General features: G+C 40.9%; 1 protein-coding gene across 2 annotated transcripts in view; it reads right to left on the bottom strand.

Moving 5' to 3' along the window:
* Positions 1 to 19,712, bottom strand: part of HGF (hepatocyte growth factor) — an 85,392-nt gene that overhangs the window by 32,316 nt on the left and 33,364 nt on the right. For both annotated transcript variants that reach the window (XM_090041893.1, XM_090041895.1), the window contains exons 7-8: positions 16,217 to 16,335; positions 3,589 to 3,763 (exon numbers count right to left, since the gene is read on the bottom strand). In XM_090041893.1, the coding sequence (XP_089898019.1) occupies positions 3,589 to 3,763; positions 16,217 to 16,335 (294 nt within the window). The remainder of the gene's footprint in view (positions 1 to 3,588; positions 3,764 to 16,216; positions 16,336 to 19,712) is intronic.

The raw sequence follows: 19,712 nt of genomic DNA, 5'->3' as shown, positions 1-19,712 counted from the left end.
AATTTACTGCAGCATAAATGTACCCAAGCCTGTTAACTCTTGTTCCACCATCATGTATGCAACCCCATTGACTTAAGTATGCCAATAGCTCTTATACGTGACTATTTTTATGAATGCTGGCTGCAGAAACAGCTCTAATATTCTTTGCTTTGTGAAATGTTAAAATTTTCTATTGGAGATGCCTAAACTACATATAGTTGTAATCCTGCTGTTAATTCAAACAAAAAAGCCACAACTTCACTGGTAATTTGGAATGAGAAGAAATCTGTATGAGCAGGTCCATGGATTGTTTTTTGAGGGCTTAGGGATTTTAATGTTTGTGAAATGTATAAAGGCAGGTCAGGACCATTCAGCTTCGTTGATATAGATCTACTGTAGTGGTTAACATCTGGGGCTAAGTACAGACATTCAAAAAGCCCAAGCCTGAATTTATTCAATCTTTGCAGGTTAGTCTAGCCTGTGTAGATTGACCCAATGAGCCAGTGAATAGATGTTCACTTTTGATTCTGGAAATGTAGGCACATGTCTGCAGTGGCTTAGGCTAGAAGCCAAGGAGCACTAAAGCAAGCCCCCCCTTCCCTTCTGCAGTGTCCAGAAGGCTGGGGGGAAGCTAAGCTGAGGAGGGGGATGTCGTGGCCAGGCCCCAGAAGGTTGAGTATGACTGGGGAGGGGTTAAAACCCCCACCCCAGCCTGCAGGGACCTCAGTTGGGGTGTGCCTGGAGGGGGAAGGGGGGAAGCAGCCCTTTGCAGGCTTCTTCTCCCTGAGCGGTACGGCATGTGGCCAGCCCACAGCACAGGCAGCACCTCAGGTGAAGGTGGGAGAGGGATTAAACCCCCGTATCCCCTCTCTCTCACCAGCATGGGACCCGAACTGGGGTCTGCCTGGCTTTTCCCCCCTGTTCGGGGCTCAGCATAGCCCAGGACCCTCACAACCCCCTTCCCAACTAGGGGGCTCGCTTGCTGTGCCTTCCTAGATCCTAGGGTGAGCAATTTCACTTGTGGCAGCCCAGGAGCAAAGACCAGATTGTGGGGAAGGAGAGGAGCAAAACTGGCCCCAAGCCCAGGAGGGAACACACAGAGCAGAGCACAGGGGGATCGTGGGGCTGGTGGCTCCATCCTGGATATGAGCCCTGCTGAGTAGAGGAACCCAAGCTGGAGGGGAAGGGGGGAATGACTTGAGTGTGTGTCTGCACCAGCCCAGGGCAGAGTGGAGCCATGCACACAGCTGGAGGAGCAGCTCCTGCTCAGCAGCCCCTTCTACCCACTGGAGAATAGTGCCCAGGCTAGCCCCGGCACCAGGTCCCACGGTGGCACACATGGCACGGGCATACCCCAGCAGCACCTGGAGGTAGGTAAAGGCACCAAAATTCTGGCCAGCACAGTGTTGTAGGCTGGAGCCAGGCCAGGTGCCAGGCTCCACAGGCAGATGGGCATAAGGGCTTCCCTGGGCAGTGAGGAGGAGCTAGCCACTGTGGTCGCCACTGCCACCATGTGGTACTCACTGCAGTACCTCACCTGCCATCCCCTTGGCTATGAAGCGCTGAGGGGCGAAGCTGTGCTCATTCTTCCCCAGCCCAGCTTGCAGCAGTGGCACAGCACAGCCCTGTGTACCAGGCATGCAGGGCACTTACCCCTATGGTTTCCCTGCATGCCACTGTCTTTCTGCCCAGCCAGAGGTTGACCACAGCTCAGTGGCACAGGAAGCACTGGCAGCACCTACCAGTATGGCAAGGGTGCAGGCTCCCCTTTATGGCAGCAGCAGTAGTGGGAAGCCGTAGGGGTAGTGCCTCCATGCTTGGTACACAAGGACCGTGCTGCACCACCACCACTACTGCTGGGTAGGGAAAGACTGCAAGCAGGGTGCACACCAGCTCAGCACCCAGTGGCAACCCAGGGGACACCAAGTAGTAGCACAGTGAGTACCACACAGCAGCAGCATGTGTGCAGCCAGTTCCTGCCCACCTGCCCATGGGGTGCCTTGTGCACCCATCTTCCTTGGAGCCCAGTGCACGTGGTCCAGGCTCAGCCTCCAGCATCATGCCACCCAGCTTCTTGGTGCCCTTGCCCACCTCCAAGATGCTGCTGGGGTGAGCCTGCACTGTGCAGTGCCACTGCAAGGGGCTGCGGGCAGCCAGAGCTGCTCCAGGTATCACTTTCCAGCAGGTAGAAGGTGCTGCTGGGCAGGAGCTGCTCTCTCAGCTGCATGCTCAGCTCAGCTCTGACCCAAGCTAGCGCAGACACACACTCGAGCGTGTTCCCCACTCCGCTACTCTAGGTCCTTCTGCTTGGCAGGGCTCAAGTCCAGGATGGAGCCACTGCTGCCACCTCCTTGTCAGCCAGCCCTCACTGTTCCAGCTAGAGACCAAAGGGGCGGGGCCAATCCTGCTGTGGGTGAGCAGACAACACAGCACAGCACAGGGCTGCAAAGCATCCTGGGATGCTGGGGGACTGTGATTTAACTTGAATCAGGAAGGGATTCGGGAGAGAAGTTCCATAAACTGGTTTGACCTAAATCAGTTCAGTCTGATACGACCGTTAACCAGGTTTATCTTAAACTAGTTTTGAAACTGATTTATGTGCACTGAACTTTTGTTCTGTTACAATTTTAAACCTGTTTCTGATCACTTACACCAGTTTATGTGTAACTTCTGTCCCATGCCTGGGTGAATTCAACTTGTTATTCTTAGCCACATAGGAAAATACCTTAACTTTGTACCTGGATCCAAGTTACTCCAGCTAATGTTCATTTTATTTAACTTCAAAATAAACTCTTGTACACACATTAATACATCATATAATACTGACAACAGCTCTGCTAGCAAAGAACAACAAAAGAACTGAGATAGCAAGGCTAAGTATGCTGCCCAAAACTGCAGGACAAGCTATTTTTTCTGATCTGAGTTAGGAAATTAAAAACCTTGTGCTCTGTCTATGAGATCAATGGACTATTTTAGGAACAGAGTGATGAAAACACATGCTAGAAGTGTAAAAATTAACAAAAGAGAAAAAACATGAAGAAGAATGCAAAATTAAAAAAAACTCTGCATAAAATATTACACATGTAGAGTATTCTCAGTGAGATTATGACTAGTTCTAAAAAATGAACACAGTAAGACTCAGCTACATTAAATATCAAAACTACGAATAACTACCTTTGTCCTTACAAGAAATTGTAATAATGTATTAACATGTATTGGATTTGGGCCACAGTCCCACAAACATAGATTCACTTAACTTTGAAGTCAATGAGATTGCAATTAAGCTCATGGGCACATGTTTACAGGACCAGGGTTTACATGTACAAAAATAAACAATGTCTGGAAGCAATTTGTTATTTTTTTCTTTCTTTTCTTTTTTGTCTTTTTTTTCCAAAGAGAATAAACATGTTTTCGTACAATCCTGCAATGTTCTAGCAGTTCTCTGCCTCAAGGACAATAATGAATGTGTCAGAATGCAGAGAAATAGCAATGATGATATATTAAAAAGTAATAACCTTTCTTTAAATGCTCTTTGACAACACAAATCTCTAAATTACAGGGAACTAATCCTTGTCCTGTGATCTGTGACACTTGCATGTCTCTACTCACTTGCACTTGAAGTTTTCTGGAGTGATGTTGTGCTGGTGAGGAAACTGGGAGTCCCAGCGCTGACACTGGATGCCACTCCATATGTTATTCACAGTACCTCGGTAGCCCTCACCTTGCCCCTTGATGCACTCTGTTGTTTCAACTGCTGCATCAGTGCTATTCACAATGCTCTGAGCTAGAAAGGAAGAGAAAAACTGCAGTTTTCTTGTTTAGTTCTTCAGGATCAAGCCCAGTGTTGTGAGAATGACCTGTCATCTCTAACCTGTGGCTACTCAAGTTCTGGCCCTCTGCTGAAATTAAGAATAATGATAAAGTCTACAACTCTAAAAATAATTAATTGCTGATCTCAGCATTTACAAAGCCAATTAAAATATTGGTGCGAGTGCCAGGGTTTTATGCTGGCACATCTTTCTCACAGGATTAGGGTCTGGAGTATAAGAATTTCTACAAACCTTTCTGTTCAATGAGGCACCTGTTTGACCCTACAACAGTCAGTGTCTGAGTAATATTCTTGATTACTATACTCCCAATCCTGCAAATATTTACATATTACTTTAACTTTTACAAAAGTCGAAAGAGATCCCCAATGTGTATAATGTTAGGCACATGGATATAAGTTTTTCAGGATTAAGACCCTAAAATGTATCTCTCCTCCTCCCCCCTCCCTCAAGAAAACTCCACCATAAATATCAATAATGAATTAATGAGCATCACCTTATTAATAAACAATAACTCTTATGAGCTAAAGTCCTACAGCTTCCTCTAAACTACTCCTTTTCTTTAACTTTATGAGGCACAAAAATATGTCCCCTTAGCTTCTGGAAACCTGAGATAAGAATTCTCTATAGAGAGACAAATATTTTCAAGACCAATGAACTCATCAGACTCGAGATCTTTTACAGATGTTGATAGGATCTGCATTCATGCTGGTGTGGGCTGGCTTGAACAATATTCAGAGAAAGAGTGTTTTTTCAAATGAGTAATTCAAATCACTTGAAAGCTCTTTTTATTTCTTATGAGATGTTGATAATTGAGAAGTTAATGGGCCAGATGTTGCAACAGATACCTACTGAGTCAAATAAAACTGAAAATTCTACAGAAACAGAAGTTTTCAAAACATAAAAAAAATCCAAAACCTTTTTTTCCAATCAGTTTTTTCAAGTGTTATTTTGTATTTGCTAATACAAATTGGTTCACAATCCTGGGAATCAGTTAGCTTATCAGATGTTATTTGCAAAGAGTAAGCATATTAATAACATATCCCAGTTAATGAGAGTTAATTCAGAATGCTCTAGCAACTACAACAATAATATAGACGCGTCTGCTTGATAACACCTTTCATGTTTGTTGTGTTGCTAATTCCACCTAGCTCCACTAACTTGCAAAGGGAATGCATCTTAGGGAAACTAAGTGTCATAAGAGATGGATTTTGTATGCCTTGTTTCCAGATTGTTTCCATTAAAGATTACATTCATATCAAATGATAACTTCAGGATTCAAAGTGGTACCATGTATTTCTCTATGCATTTCCCTTTTCTTCTTTTATTTGGTTGATGTTTTTACCACAATTTTTCCGGGTCAAATTAATTTCCTGCCTCTCCTTCCCAACACAGTCCATCTGCAAAGGCAGCCCCACTGCTCTGAGGTTAGGCATCCCAAGCTCATTGCAAAAGACAGAACAATGTCCCCTGCATATAGAGGATTCTGTGAGCTAGGAAGTTCATTTTCTATACTGGATTTGTCACAGGGATTTGCAGCAAATAACTAGACCTCAAGTTTCAATGTATTAAAAATATTGTTATTGATTTTATAAGGACTTTAAGAGGAAATAAGAAACATACATGTACATGCACATATTTGTAGAAATGTACAGTTATGTCTTTCAGGTCACATCATAATTTATATTTTAATAAAATCATTGAAAAATAATTACAGCCTTCCACTGTTCTCCCACTCTCTAGAACATACGTTGCCTCCAGAGGTTTAAGCAGAGTTTTGGAAAGTTTTTCATAGAAATCACAGAACAGTAGAGCAGAAAGAAACATCAAAGTTCATCTACTCCAAACCCTTGCTCAAAGCATGATCATCCCTAATCCATCCCATCCTATACAGGTGCTTGTCTAACCTGTTCCTAAAACTGCACAACCCTGTCAATGCATTCCCCCAGAACACCAAGGACTCTCTAACCTACCACAGGTAAAGGAGGGAGATGAGGATACTGTTAATGTCCTACTGTTGCAAGTGTTATTAAAAATACTCAGAAGATCCAAATGAGGAGACTATGCTCCCCATCACCAATCTGACTGTGGGGTAAAATTCCTTCCTGAATCCAAATGTAGCAAATTAATTGTATTCTTAGTCATGTTTGTTCAAAAGGGAGATAATGAAGTCTACTCCAGACTTAACTAAACACTTTGATAGAAGGAATCACCTACATTTTTAAGCATTTCACACAAAATAAGAACCACTGAACTGCCCAATATCGTAAAGCTATAACAAATCAGCAACTACTACTTTGTAGCAGATCCTTGCCATCATTAGCTGTTCTCCCAGGTAACTATTATGAATGAAGAATTAAGTCATTATGAAGAATGCTAATTTTTATCTTGTTTGTTAGTTATCAAAAGAATTACCTAACCTCAGAAAGCCATCTCGTCCCAAACAATCCTTAGTGTGCACAAACTTTTGACATACAATTTGCTATTTATAAATTAATAGGATCTGAGGAATGAGATGCAGGAATGGAAGGTAGCCAATAAGTCTTCTTCCCAGGAACTCCCCTCATCCCACAAAGCCTAACATAGGCAATGTGCTAAGGATGCGGCTGGATGAAGAAAAAGCATGTTGGACGGAAACAACAGAAAGCAATGAGATTCCAGACAGCTCTGCAAACCATTAAGGGGGGATGTAAACAGCTGCCTTAATAACCCCATTCCCTGCACACACACACGTGCACGCAAACAGTCTGTGTCATGTAAACAGGTGCACCAATCAACCTTTCTCTTGGAAAGTAATAGGATTCATTTGTTAGGGCTTGCCTAAAGAGAGAAAATATTGAAAAACAAGTTTGTGATTTGACATGGGGGGGAAGGGAGGGCAGGCAGTGTCCTGGACACCCTGGTTTTCCTTATGGTCACCCTAGGCATAAGCATGTTTGAGAACTAATGTATAGTTCTGAATAGTTATTCCAGCATGGCTAATCCACTAGACAGTTTGCCCATGTAAACAAACAAAAAGGCACCAAACGAAATTTCATTGAGTTTTTTCTTATACAACAAAAAGATTGAGCTCCTGCCTTAAGTGCAGACATAATGCAACCTGAGCAACAAAATTAACAGTGAACCATTCATTATTTAGAGAGAATACAGACCAATGTGTTGAATATAAAACAAGGGATACCTAGCAGACCCAATTTTGTCCCTCAAAACGTGTGTAGTTCTTGGCAGAACTAATCTCTCTGTAACAGTTTCACCTCCAAAATTCACATATCATATAAATGTACAATAATTACACAATACAATTTATATAATAATTGCAAGGACATTGAGAGGATTAATTAGCAGGGCTCAATGAGCTATGCACAATAAACCATTAATCCAGTGAACTTATCCTTTTTCCTGCTTGTAGAAAAGTTGCAAACAGCTTGCAGCTTCCTCAGAATTAGTCAACTTTTGAACGAATTCAGTTTCATTATTTCTCAAAATTCATCCTGTGAATTGATCATAAACTTTTCATACACCTGACATTCATAAATGGAAGCACTTTTTTAAAACCATTTGATTGGTCACGTGTATCACTATTATTTCTGTTCTCCGAGTAACTAAGCAAACAGGTACTTTTGTCATCAAAAAGTACCTGTTGAAATTTGGTAGTGTAAGACTGATGTAGCTCTGATGAGCCAAAACCTGTCAGGCAAAGTTTTCTTATCATGATATCTTTTATAGGACCAACTGTATAGCTGGGATAGAGTTAGACAAGCTTTTGAATGCAAGACATTTTTCTCCCAAGCTGACTAGAACATGCCAAACACAATATATGACTATGACTATGCTATGCCTGACTTGTTTTGGTCAGGCCTAAAAGAAGAATATCTTCAAAAGTTTGTCTAACTCTATCCTAAATCTGAAGCAGGTCCAATAAAAGGTATCACCCTAAGAAACCCTTGCCTTTTGTATTGAAATTTAAAATTAGTGACCACGCAACTTTAAAATTAATCTTCATAAAAAGCAGTGGATAATAACGGACTGTGAGCACAGTCCAAAAATCTGAATATTTTTACGTATGTATACCATATATGAACCCAACTTCATCCGGTCCTAATCCTGCAAAGTATCTTGCATGGGCTGCTTTTCAGGTTCAGCTCTTAAGTGATTTGTTTAATTAAGGTCTAAGAGCCTATGCAACTTTAATCACATGAATAGTTTCATTGACATAAGATTATACACATGCTTAAGTGGCTTGTTGGATCAGGGCCTTAATCAGAGCTGAACTGGCTGAAGGAGAAGTACAATTCTCTATAATGTTTTGAAAGAGTGTTATATAACAAAGTGCTACTTGCTTGTTAATGAAATGTCATTATTATTTCCAGTGTGGCGCTTTACTTGGAAATTAGAAGAAATCATTTTGTCGTTTATCTGCTTTTAAATACAATTGAAGCCATTTTTTACAGTTGAAGAACCAAGAATATCTCCTTAGGCTTTATTACTTCAATTAATTCAGACAACTGTGTCAGACTCTTCAGCACAATCATGCACACAAAGTTCAAATGGTACAAAGGCATCTGTTTATCTTAAAATATTCTGTTTTAATACCTTTACATGAACTGCTTCTTAAAGGAGGGCTTTTGTACCGTAATGACATATCCCAAATGAACTGTTGTAAAAACAAACAAGGGACATAATCTGAAGTGTCACGTACTGAATTGAAGCTTCTTTTTTCAGTTTCATTTCCTCCAACACTTTTGAGATAGGTGGAAGCAGCAATCAACATCATCTAGCCTAGGGGCAGACATTCAAAAGGCCTGAGCCTGAATTGATTCAATCTTTGCAAGTTAGTCTAACCTGGCTAGGCGAAATGTACACTGTTGTTAATTATTTTAAAATTAAATGTACATTTTACAATTAAATGTACACTGTTGTTAATTATTTTAAAATTCTAAGCTATAGTATAAGCAGGATCCTTTTCCTCCCCACATTCTGAACATTGCCTTTTCTTAAGCTATTCAAGCTGCTTTCTGCATTTCTCAGAACACGTGGATACGTAAGAGGACAAACCCCCATGCTTAACAGCACAAAAGTAGAATAACCGTAAAGTGCTATTTTTCAACTATATTGCATGGAGGCATAATTAAGGAATATGTTAGAGCTGGCTCAGAACAATGCAAGGAAGGACACACACCAGTTCGACCTAGAGCTTAACACCTCAAACTGAACATTTATATCTAAAATCCAAACATACAATTTCAGAGATGTCTCTATCGCAACAGCAAACTGAACTAAAGCCTTAAATTTAAATACTTTTTATGTTGCCACTTGGTCCTATCTAGATTAACCAAGGATCCTACATCTTGCATTTAAAACCATACTAGAAGAAATTATGCAGATACACGCAGAGAATGCCATTAGGTGGGAGGCAACACTTTATCAAACATTAGGCAGCAGTCTCTTCCCACTAACTCACTTCTATAAACACCTTTATCTTAAGTAAATATTAACTTTAAACAGCATGACACTTAGTTTTCATATGATTTGCTTCAGCAGGAAACTGAGAACTCAATATGCAAATCAGAAAGTGACTCCCAACCCCTTCCTCTCATCCTCCTTAGTCCATCCCAAGTTCAGCAGCAAAACTCATTTTCTTTTCCTGCCAACTTTTACCATGTTATACCCCCATTCAGATCCAGCCCCTTAATTCTTGTCTCTAGCATCCATTCTCCAACTAATGCTAAAATACTTGTCAAAATCCCTTCAAAATCTCTATCCTGGCTTCACTTTAGTTCTCATAGTATCCAAATTAATTCCTACTTCAATGGTTCTTGTAAGTCTATGCTATTCTGTCCTTTTTTCCCCATCCAAATTTGAAACTGTCTAAAGGCAAAATCTCACCCACATATGTGAACAACTTTCAAATTAATTCTGGTGTTCTAAAACCTTATACCAGATCCAACTTTCGCATCTTGAAACTATCTCTAATCCTAATTGCTCCTGTCATCTCGTCCTCACACTCTTGGCCTTAAGCCTTCGGTGCTTGGAGGCCACTGCACCAGTGCCCTTTCTCTGCCCCTTCAAACACTTCCATAAATATTCTTTTATTTTCTGAAAACTTCCCTCACCAATTCACTCATCCAACACGTTGCATGTGAACTGCTATTAGGATCTGAGCCTTAGCATTAGCCGATGTGACACCTGCCAAAGTACTCCAGTCATTCTTTCTTTCGAGATGAGAACATATTGCCAGATAGAAGGAGAGAGACCCTAGTTCTGGTCCTTCCTCCTGACATTGTTTATATTTTCTTAACCCATGATATTTTCATGAAAAGGACATAAACAGTCCTGCCACAAGAATGTAAATCCCTACTTCTTCCAGGTGAGTGCCTGAACCACAAGGCTACAAGTCATGCCAATTTTTTTTTTCAAATTAATCTTCACTTCCTTTGTGTACCCTGCTGTAGAATGGTTGGAGATGTTGTTGGAGCCGTGATGCTCCAAGTGAAAATCTTCACCTAAGGAGGGATACTTGGGATGCAAACAGAAGTGCAACTCCCAGCTGTAACTCAGAAGGTAGTCTGCAAAGTGTTCTGAGTTACAACGTTACTCCAGACCAAACAGAAGTTCACTGTTGGTTTCAGGGAAAAGGGGAATGTAGCTGCAGGCTGGGAGCCTGTAGCCAGGTTCCCACAGCAATGGCCATGGCTCCATGCCACTGCTCGCTCTTTTCAGAATGGGAAGAGGGAAAGGCGACAAAGAAGGCTCGTTCTTGGGGCTCCCCAGCTGGTGCTGAAAGTGGGGTGGGTGAATTAGAGCCCCCCCACACACACCCCAGGGAGCTTCCAATACACCCGCCCCTCCGTCTCAGGGGAGTGGGGGGGAAGCCCCAGACTGAACTCCCTCTGCTCCCTTACCCCCCTCCCATTCTGAAAAGGGTGACAGGCTGGGAGCTCCGCAGACACAAATTACAGAAGATGTGACATTTGGAAACATCTTTATCTGATACCTGAAGCTGTCTGCAGCCATGCATTTGTGCTTGGTCCCAGCTATAAACTGTTTTCTGTGAGCAGATTGGGCAAAAATCGTCACTTCTCGCTGCACCTTTGATGCCCAAAAGTTTGTCCAACAGCTCTCTCAAGAGCTGGCCCAATAAAAGGTATCAAAAAATCTTTCCCTTCCTGAACCATGGCACTGCTTCATCAGGACAAGTACAGATTGAAAAATATTCAGACCTGGCCCAGAATAGTCTGTAGCCTAGGGATGAAGTAAGAGTTATGGGCTTAAATCTCCTCAGAAACACAACCTGGCTGAATGCTTTAACCAATAAGCATTTATATAAAAGGGTGACACTGCAAATAACTTTTCCTCTCCTTTGACTAGGTCAGGGGTTGTCAATGGAGGGTACTTGGGAAGGCCCTAGGGGGTATGCACAGGCAGGGATGGAGCACTGCCACCTACCACCCCACACCATTTCCACCCAGGAGTAGGGGTGGGGTGCGGGAGGACCAGGGCACCAGTGCCCCTCTGCAGGCCACACAGGTGCAGCCCAGCCAGCTGGATGCTGAGAGGGAGGGGAAGTTTGCATGCGGTGACCACCACCCACCACCCCACATTGACATTGCTCTGTGTGTGGCTGCTGTCACCCACTTCCCCCGCCATTCCACATCCGGGTGCATGCAATGCCAACGCCACCCCCCCGTGTCTAGCCATGCACCATCCTCCCCCTCCCTGCTCCACGTCTCGCCACCAGGGGCACACTTATTGAAAACGTTGAAAACCTCTGGACTAGGCCATAAAAGAATATGGCAGCTGTCTCTGTATTTGGCTAAGGAGCCCAATTCCATCAGTGCATGTCAGGCATATTCTGAGAACTCCTTTTGGATCATGCTCCTCCAGGGATGTGTATGGAGGGAAAGGTACTTTTGGGATCCCAGTTATATTTAGGAATGAGCAGGGCACCCAACTACTCAGCACTGTCAAGACTGAGATACTTATGTGTATGTCCAGAAGTAGAAGGTATAAAAGCCTACAAAAAGTCAACAGCCTCTGAAGTTAGCTGGTAACTCAACAAGATTATAAGAATCACAACTTCAGATTTTTGTTGTTAGATCTGACATCGAGTGACTTGCCCAATGCTACATGGGAAGCCTGTACTGAAACAGGAACTTGAATGCAAGTTTCTTTTCAATACTGAAGCATTCTTAATCCACATCTTAGCTATGGTCAAGTTTGTAACATTAAAAAAATGCCTTTTTCCTCTTGTAACATAATGCAAATATGGACGCTACAGGATACTATTTATTTCTAGCATTGTCCATTCAGTGATAGGAAACAGAATCAGAAATTTATCAAAGGAATTCATGTACTATGGAAGTATTTCTCTTATATTCTCTCTTCTACATATGACTTACATGATGTCCAGAACGCTACAGTTCACCATAATAAAAATTTAGCTCCCTGTTTGAACACTTAATCAAAATTGTGTTAGAAGATAAAAGGAGGAATATGTGCCCAACGCTGACAGACCAGCTCTTAATTACAAGGCCAAAGTGTTTCATCAAAGTAGACATCAATGTGAAACCTTATGTGTAGTGGGGTTGGTACCAATACTGCAGTTTTTCAGGACTCTCAGATATTTCTTGACTCATGGAGATGAGAGTATCATTACTGTAGTTTGGAACAGATCCCAAGCATAGATCTTCATAGGTCAGATTATGTACATAAGGAATTTTACTGATTTTAAGCTTACGTGACCAACAAAGCCAGATGTGATTCCTCAAAACACTGGCATATCAGCTCAGGAAATACCAAAGCATAAGCATTTATAAAAGTTGCTCTTGAAAAATAGTCAAAAGTCATAACCAAATGCTTTTTTGCTTTTTTTCTTTTACTAATAAAAATGACTACTACCAAAATAAAATATCTAGGTATAAAACAACAGACAGTCATCACTTATATTTTATTAAATACTGACCATAGTGGTAAGGAGAGCTAGCTGATAACAGATAAAAATTAAATACTTTCTCTTTTCTTTTTTTTTTAATAGAACATAGTTTGGCCTTTACAATCTTGAAGCTAACTATATATACATGACTATATAAATTTGGGACAACAACAAGGTGCAACTAGATGCTATTTTTAGTTTGGTAACTTTCCTTTTGTGGCTTGAGGTGCAAGTTAAATGAGCAAGTGTCAAACAGTCTCAATACCATTAAATACACTAAGTAAGCTATGTTCATAGGACATAAATTTACAGACCTATCTGATTTTGAAATTACTATTCTCAGATATAGAGTCGCTTTTAAATTTCTTCATCTCTGGCCAAGCCCTTTGCCCAGACTGATGGTGTACATCAGGCAGTGCCGGATTATGACACACTGAGGCCCTTAACTATATCTAGTTTAAGAGGCCTCATACGATAAAAATAATCCATGAAATCCATGAAAATGGATTTTTGTGAAATTTTAAGATGAATTATTGTTATTTCTGCACAATCTCATGAGCTCAGTATGAATAACTGGAGCCATATATATGTACTAGCAAATTGCTCACCAAGAATAACGTGGTGGGGAGAAGTGGACACTGAGGCCCATGTCCAGCCCCCTGCACCACTTCTGGGCTGGTCCCACTCCCCCTACCCTCTTCCCTGCTGCTCTGGGACCGGGACCACTCCCCTTTCTTCCCCCACTGCCACTTTGGTGCTGGAACTGGGCCCACTTCCCCCCTACCTCTCCTCCACTTCGGGGCTAGGCCTGCTCCTCCCCCTCCTCTGCCACTTCACCTCTCTCAGAAACACTGGGTGTTGCCCTGCAGTCAAGGTTAGGGATTTTGACTCGGATAAACCGGTGCTCCCACTGGGACTAAAGCCCTAACGTTCCTGGCTAGAAGGTCTGGCCCCTCCTCCCTAGGTCACACCAAATGCCACATTTGGGGTTAAAAAGAAATTTTACCAGATGGTCAGATGGGAATGGACTGTAGAGGTTTTTTGCCTTCCTCTGAGAAGTGGGTGGGGGGTTTGCTACATAGCTCCAGTTCCCTCCCAGACCTAGAGCAGCCATTCCCCAGATGTGGATGTCCCTGGTCTGAATCATCCCAGTCTGATGAAAGCATGGAGAGCAGGAAAGAGAGAATACCTGTACACCGTCTCTCCCAGAAAAGTTGCTACCAATGGAAATTTCTGAATGTCTATTCATGGCCAATGGGACTCCACTGCATAAATACAGAATAAGTACAAATTGATTTGTGCCAAAGTTATGCTTGCTTAAAACTAGCATAAGTGGAGACTATTCAGCAGTACCAATAAGGAGGAAGAACTTGAAAACTTTGAGAGATTTGTTTTGTATAAGTACCCAAATGCTAGAGGGGTAAATTCTGTTGCTATTCCAGCTGGTCAAATAAGTATGGTATACCAGATATTCCACATAGCTCTGCACATCAGGGTGTAAGCTGCACCATTTGGCTCCACATTTTATCCAAATTTTAATAATTTGGGAGGGTAAGAGTAATGATGTGGAAGAATATCTTTCATAAGGTTTCAGTTCTCTGTCATTTTGGCCATTCTGAAATACCACAAGAATGGCTTGTTTTTCCCATTGTTTTTTTTCTGGTCTTGACCAAAATCAAAAAATGCAGTGGACTAAAGACAATTAAAAGAAAACAGTAATTAAAGTTCATTTTTGCTTAAGTTCAAAGGTTCAGAGTTGTTTATGTTGTTGTTTTTAATCAAATCCTCAAAAAATAAATGCAATTCAGAGAGTGAAGGTCAGCTTATGGTATTTTACAGAGTACCAGTTGGCCTTTTTCTCTTCAAAACTAACCACACTGTCTTCTGATGCAGCATATAACTACGTAACTCTAAAGAAGTCATAATGACATCTGGCTAAAAACAGTATTTCTAGTTTATGGGATATTTCAATTTTTGAAATGTGACTGGGGTCCAAAACAGTTGTAATCCCAAACTTTTCAAAATATTCCATTAACTGGAAGTGTTCCCTTTACATAGATGCTGAGAAATAGAAGTTTTTATAAGTTTCATGGCTAATAGAAAAATCATCCATTTCCAGCTTTACAAGGATTCCTCATTCAATAAATTCCTTTCCTGGTCCAGATTCATAACAAGTCTCTTCTGGGTTCAGGAATACTGGATGGTGACCAGCTAGGGATCCCAGTAGGGTTATATCAGGGTTTGGTGACTCTGAGATGTTTCAAAATTAACATAAACATTCAATATCAAATTTTGAACTTAGTGAACCAACAGAAGTTACTTATAGGTACAGCCTTAAATTATATGACTGCAGAGAACTTATTTCATAGGGCCCAACTTCATTAAGTGTGCATGTTCTGGGAATGAATCAGGATCATATAGAGAAGGAAAGTATTTTCTGTAAGCATTCTACTTTATTTGTTGCTAAAACTACAAGATGTGAACAAGGCAGAGGAGATTAGGAAGAGGAAAGTTATTCTTCTCATTAAGACAGTTTCCATCCTGAGAGCCTTGATGCTATACCTTTCTCTGCCACAGAGTTCCCATGGAATTCTAGGCATGCCACTTAAATCAAGCTTTGCAAGTATAGCCCCTAATTAAGTATCTGTTGTCATCTTCTGGGTGCCTAAATGGTGACACACAAGAGCACAAGTGCTGAACATTTATAGCCAAAACTGAAGTCAATGAAAGATGTTCTTTAAACATATAAAGTACAGTGAATACTCAGTTAAATGTCATCTCAAACTAGCACCTGAAATTAATGGATAGTGTTGAACTTATGAAAATACTTTCCTTCACTTAGTTCCCTCCTATAGAACAGGGAAGATGCTGTCACTCTACTTTACATGGGCATTGTGAAATTATGTAAGTTAATGTTTGTAAAACAGCTACTTTCATGAGCAGCACCAACAGAAGAACCCTAGACAAAATTAGTAACTCTATCTTCAGAGCAGAGTTTGAACTGTGCGTAGTAAAACAAAGCGTGAGACCACACATAGACCAATGAGGATGAAACAACACTGAAGAACTGTTGCTTAGGTGGGTAAGAAGCATCCCCTTCACTGAACAAGGCAAGAGTCTCATGTAAAAATGTTATTCAATCATGTAATTTATGCTTGGTAACCTAATTAGGGTTGCTCAGGCAATCTTAGTTCTAGTGCTTGATTTTGCAATCTTAGTGTTCTTTTATGTCTCTTGTATATAAGACAGACACATATTAGTATATTTTAAGTAAATATAGGCTTAGTAATGTGCTTCTATTTGTGTCTTATGCAGGCTAGCTATAACCTGGTTGTAAAAACTCTCTTTTTCATACTATATTTAAAAATTCACCAAGTATAATGAATGGACACAATCATTTATATTCCCATATCACTTAGATTATATGTGTCTAGATAGGGGATAGGAAAAGGAAGCAATAAATTTTGCTTTAACTCACCACACGTTTTAATTGCACAAAACTCCCAGGGGGTGTTTGGGTCAAGAGTGTAGCACCACGGTCTCGGCTTGCCATCAGGATTGCGGCAGTAATTATCATCAAAGCCCTTGTCAGGATATCTGCAAACCACACCGACAAACGTGTCAAGCAAATCTGCCTGGCAACATTATACAAGGAAGTACAAGCTATACAAAGATAGTTCTCCAGCTGGCATCTTTGGTACAACTCCTATTAGCCTGGGGCCTGATCCTGGAAGTTGACAACTATTCTTCATTGCCAGAGACAGAAATAAGAATGAAATCTCCTTGAAAACACCCAGCAGAATCAAGACATTCAAGGGGGAATACCCAGCTGTGTCAACGTGCAGGACACCAGATGGGGTAACTCTGCTAATTGCTTAACTCTACTCTTGTGTCTGTCAACTGACGGCCAAACTCTAAAGCCTCGTTTTTTTTTCAAACAGTCCAATTAAGCGTGGATTAGATAAACACTGCCTGGCATGCCAGGCTCATTACAAAAACAGGTTCTCTAGTGCAACAGCCCAGGGTTCAAACTGGAAGCTATTTTCAATAGCTTTGTTACTAATGATAGTTCCATTTTTGTAATAGAGATTGCTCTGGGTCATGCCCTCATTTCCAGCACTGCAAGAAAAAAAAATTAACCTCCTTCTCTCGCTTTATCTCTTCCAGGTTTGGTCATGAAATTTTAATAGTTTCCACGTTCCTTCTACCATTATTAAACAGACAGTCAGAGACACATAATAAACAGGCTCATTTAGTCTAAATAGGCCATACAAGCAACCAAACACTTCCAGTTATGAGGGTAAAATAAAATGTATTTATTTACCAATTAACACAAATTGTTACCTTTTGCAGTTTCATTGTGGCATATTTGAAAAGTAACAAAAATTAGTTTTTCCCATGGAGCAAACATAAAAACATAATCAGAATAACAAAGATAATGACTACCTATGAACCCGAGACCTTTGGTAGCTTTTAAGTAAATGAGTTTCTTACAAGCAGAGAAAAACAACATTTTCAAGTGTGCTGACAGAGGTTCTTGTTCTTAATCTACTAGATATATTCCAGGGTCTAATTGTACATTTGGAATCCAGTGGGCATGTCTACATGTGCGTTTACTGTGCAGTAACTTATTGCCCGGTAAGTGGGTTTTATGCCAGCGTCTACACATGCAGGCATTACAGCACAGTAACACCGTCTGGACCAATTTGGGACTAAAGTTAATCCCAAATCAGTCCACATGCACAGAGTTACTGTGCAATAAGGTGTCTACATGTGCCTTACTGTGCGGTAATTACTCAGGCGTAAATTTGCTACCTACATCATGCATGTAGCAAATTTACACCCAAGTTGTTGTAAGTCACCATGGTTACTATGCTGTATGGGCATGCACATAAAGACATGTGCCCATACTGTGCAGTAATTTTCAGCTACTGCACAGTAACCTAAATTACTACTCAGTAACTGTGCATGTGTAGACATGTCCAGCATTGGCGTCCTTGTGATATATCATTCTTCTTTTCCTACAGCAGAGGTACAGACACATTATAAAAGAAGGGTTCAGTCACTAAACACTGAAAAAATGGGGAATGGCAATCAAGGCAGCCTCAAAGACCCAGTGACAACTGCAGTATACAGTTCCCATGACTGCTCAGAGATCTCTTAAAATGCAAAGATTTTGTTTCTATTCCCTTGCCTCCTCTCCCCCCCATTTTTGTTTTACAAGAAACTCTAGGACTAGTGCTCACTTCTGTTCTCCTCCATGTAAATATGACCACCAGTCCTGTATTATGCTCCTTGTAAGCTGGGAAGGAAGCTACTACCTCTATGCCACATGCTATTAAAATAATAAGGGGTTCATACAGATGGAACAGTTGCCAAAGAGGAGCATGATGCTGGATAAGAGCCCACAAATACAATCGTGACTTCCCTGAAGTCAAGGGCAAAGCTACAATGGAGAAGGATTTAAGCCTCTGACTTCTTTCTGTACTGCTTACTTCAGGCATTTAAATAGATATCTGTTATCATCATAGTACAATTAACTCATAAAAGCCAATAATGGTCTCTAAGGTGCCAAAAATAAAGGTGAGATGTATTCACCTTGACCTGTAGCACATTTCACTGCAAGACTTAGATCTGGGAGTCTTTGAGGAGGCTACCAGGCCTATTTCTCACTAATTCTTTACAGCTTAAGGCTGTACAAGCTATTCTTTACTGTTTAAGGCTTCCTGGGTTCCAAGCAATACAGTGTATGAGTAGAAAAGCTCCCCAGACATAGGTGTACTTTAACAGGTTACATAGTTCAGACTTTGTCCTATTTACAAATTAGACACTCATAAAAACTCTTTATAAAATCTAGTATAATTAAAGTAGAATTGAAACAATCTAAATTTCATGTAGTTAATTAAGATCAAACTATAACAACTACTGTAGCCCAGCAATTAAACCGCTAAAAGCAAATGCTTTATATAATCCACAGTAATTGCTTTATTAATATTAAAATATGTTAGCTAGGGACAGAATTATAAGCTGGTATAAGTGCTCAGAAACCTGTTGAAATCTGTAACACAACAGATGTTCAGTGCACATAAACTGCTTTCAAAATGGTCGAAACTGGTTTAAGATAAATCTGGATAGATGTAGTATGAACTTCTGTTCCAAATCCCAGGGATCCAGATTCAAGTTAACGCCCAGTCTGCCAGCATCCCAGGAGGCTTTGCACCTCCACCACAAACCCTTGCTTACAAGATGAGTGGGTCAGCCTTGGCCCAAGCTGTCTGTTCCAGCAGAGCAAGGAGGTGTGTTCTAGCACCCTCCTGCTTCTGGTCTGGGCCACTGCAGGCATGTAGCTGTATCTGTAAAATCAGAAGTGAATGTCTGTCCACTTGCTTATCAGTTCAATCTATACAGCTTAAACTAACCTGTAAAGATTGAACCAATTCAGCCTTAAGTGTTTTGACTGTCAATAGTTAGCCTTTATCTTGAAAAGTGTAACAAACTTTGAGATGCCATTTCCAAAGAGGAACTATTGGAGACTGTACAACAAATCACAACATTCATTCACATATATCATCTAATACACAATCAAGTAGGAAACTTTTTGTTGATGACAATAAAGACTTTATTTTCTTACTATGGAATTCCATCAGCATATTTCATGCAAGAGAAATTCTTTAAGGATAAACATGATTGCTGCATCCACCGAAGTGAATTATGAAATTCAATAGTGGATCCCTGTTTTACAGATGAGGAAATATGGAAATACTTACCAATTTATCAAAGGTTATATAGGAAGTCTGTGGCAAAGCCTACAAAAGGACATGGAACTCTTTATTCCCAGGCATCTATTTTAATTATGGGACCATTGTAGTGGAAGCATAAGTGAACCCTCTGCAGTTCATCTTAACTAAAAAGGCAAAAAAGGCTTTACATAAACCCATCAGTTGGACCCAGACATGTAGGCACATGTGGTTTGT

The sequence above is a fragment of the Crocodylus siamensis genome, chromosome 4, assembly GCF_052110815.1.
Source record: "Crocodylus siamensis isolate JL-2025a chromosome 4, ASM5211081v1, whole genome shotgun sequence".
Classification (NCBI taxonomy): Eukaryota; Metazoa; Chordata; order Crocodylia; family Crocodylidae; genus Crocodylus; species Crocodylus siamensis.
Note: the sequence above shows the minus strand (reverse complement) of the source record. Positions and strands in the feature narration are given on the sequence as shown.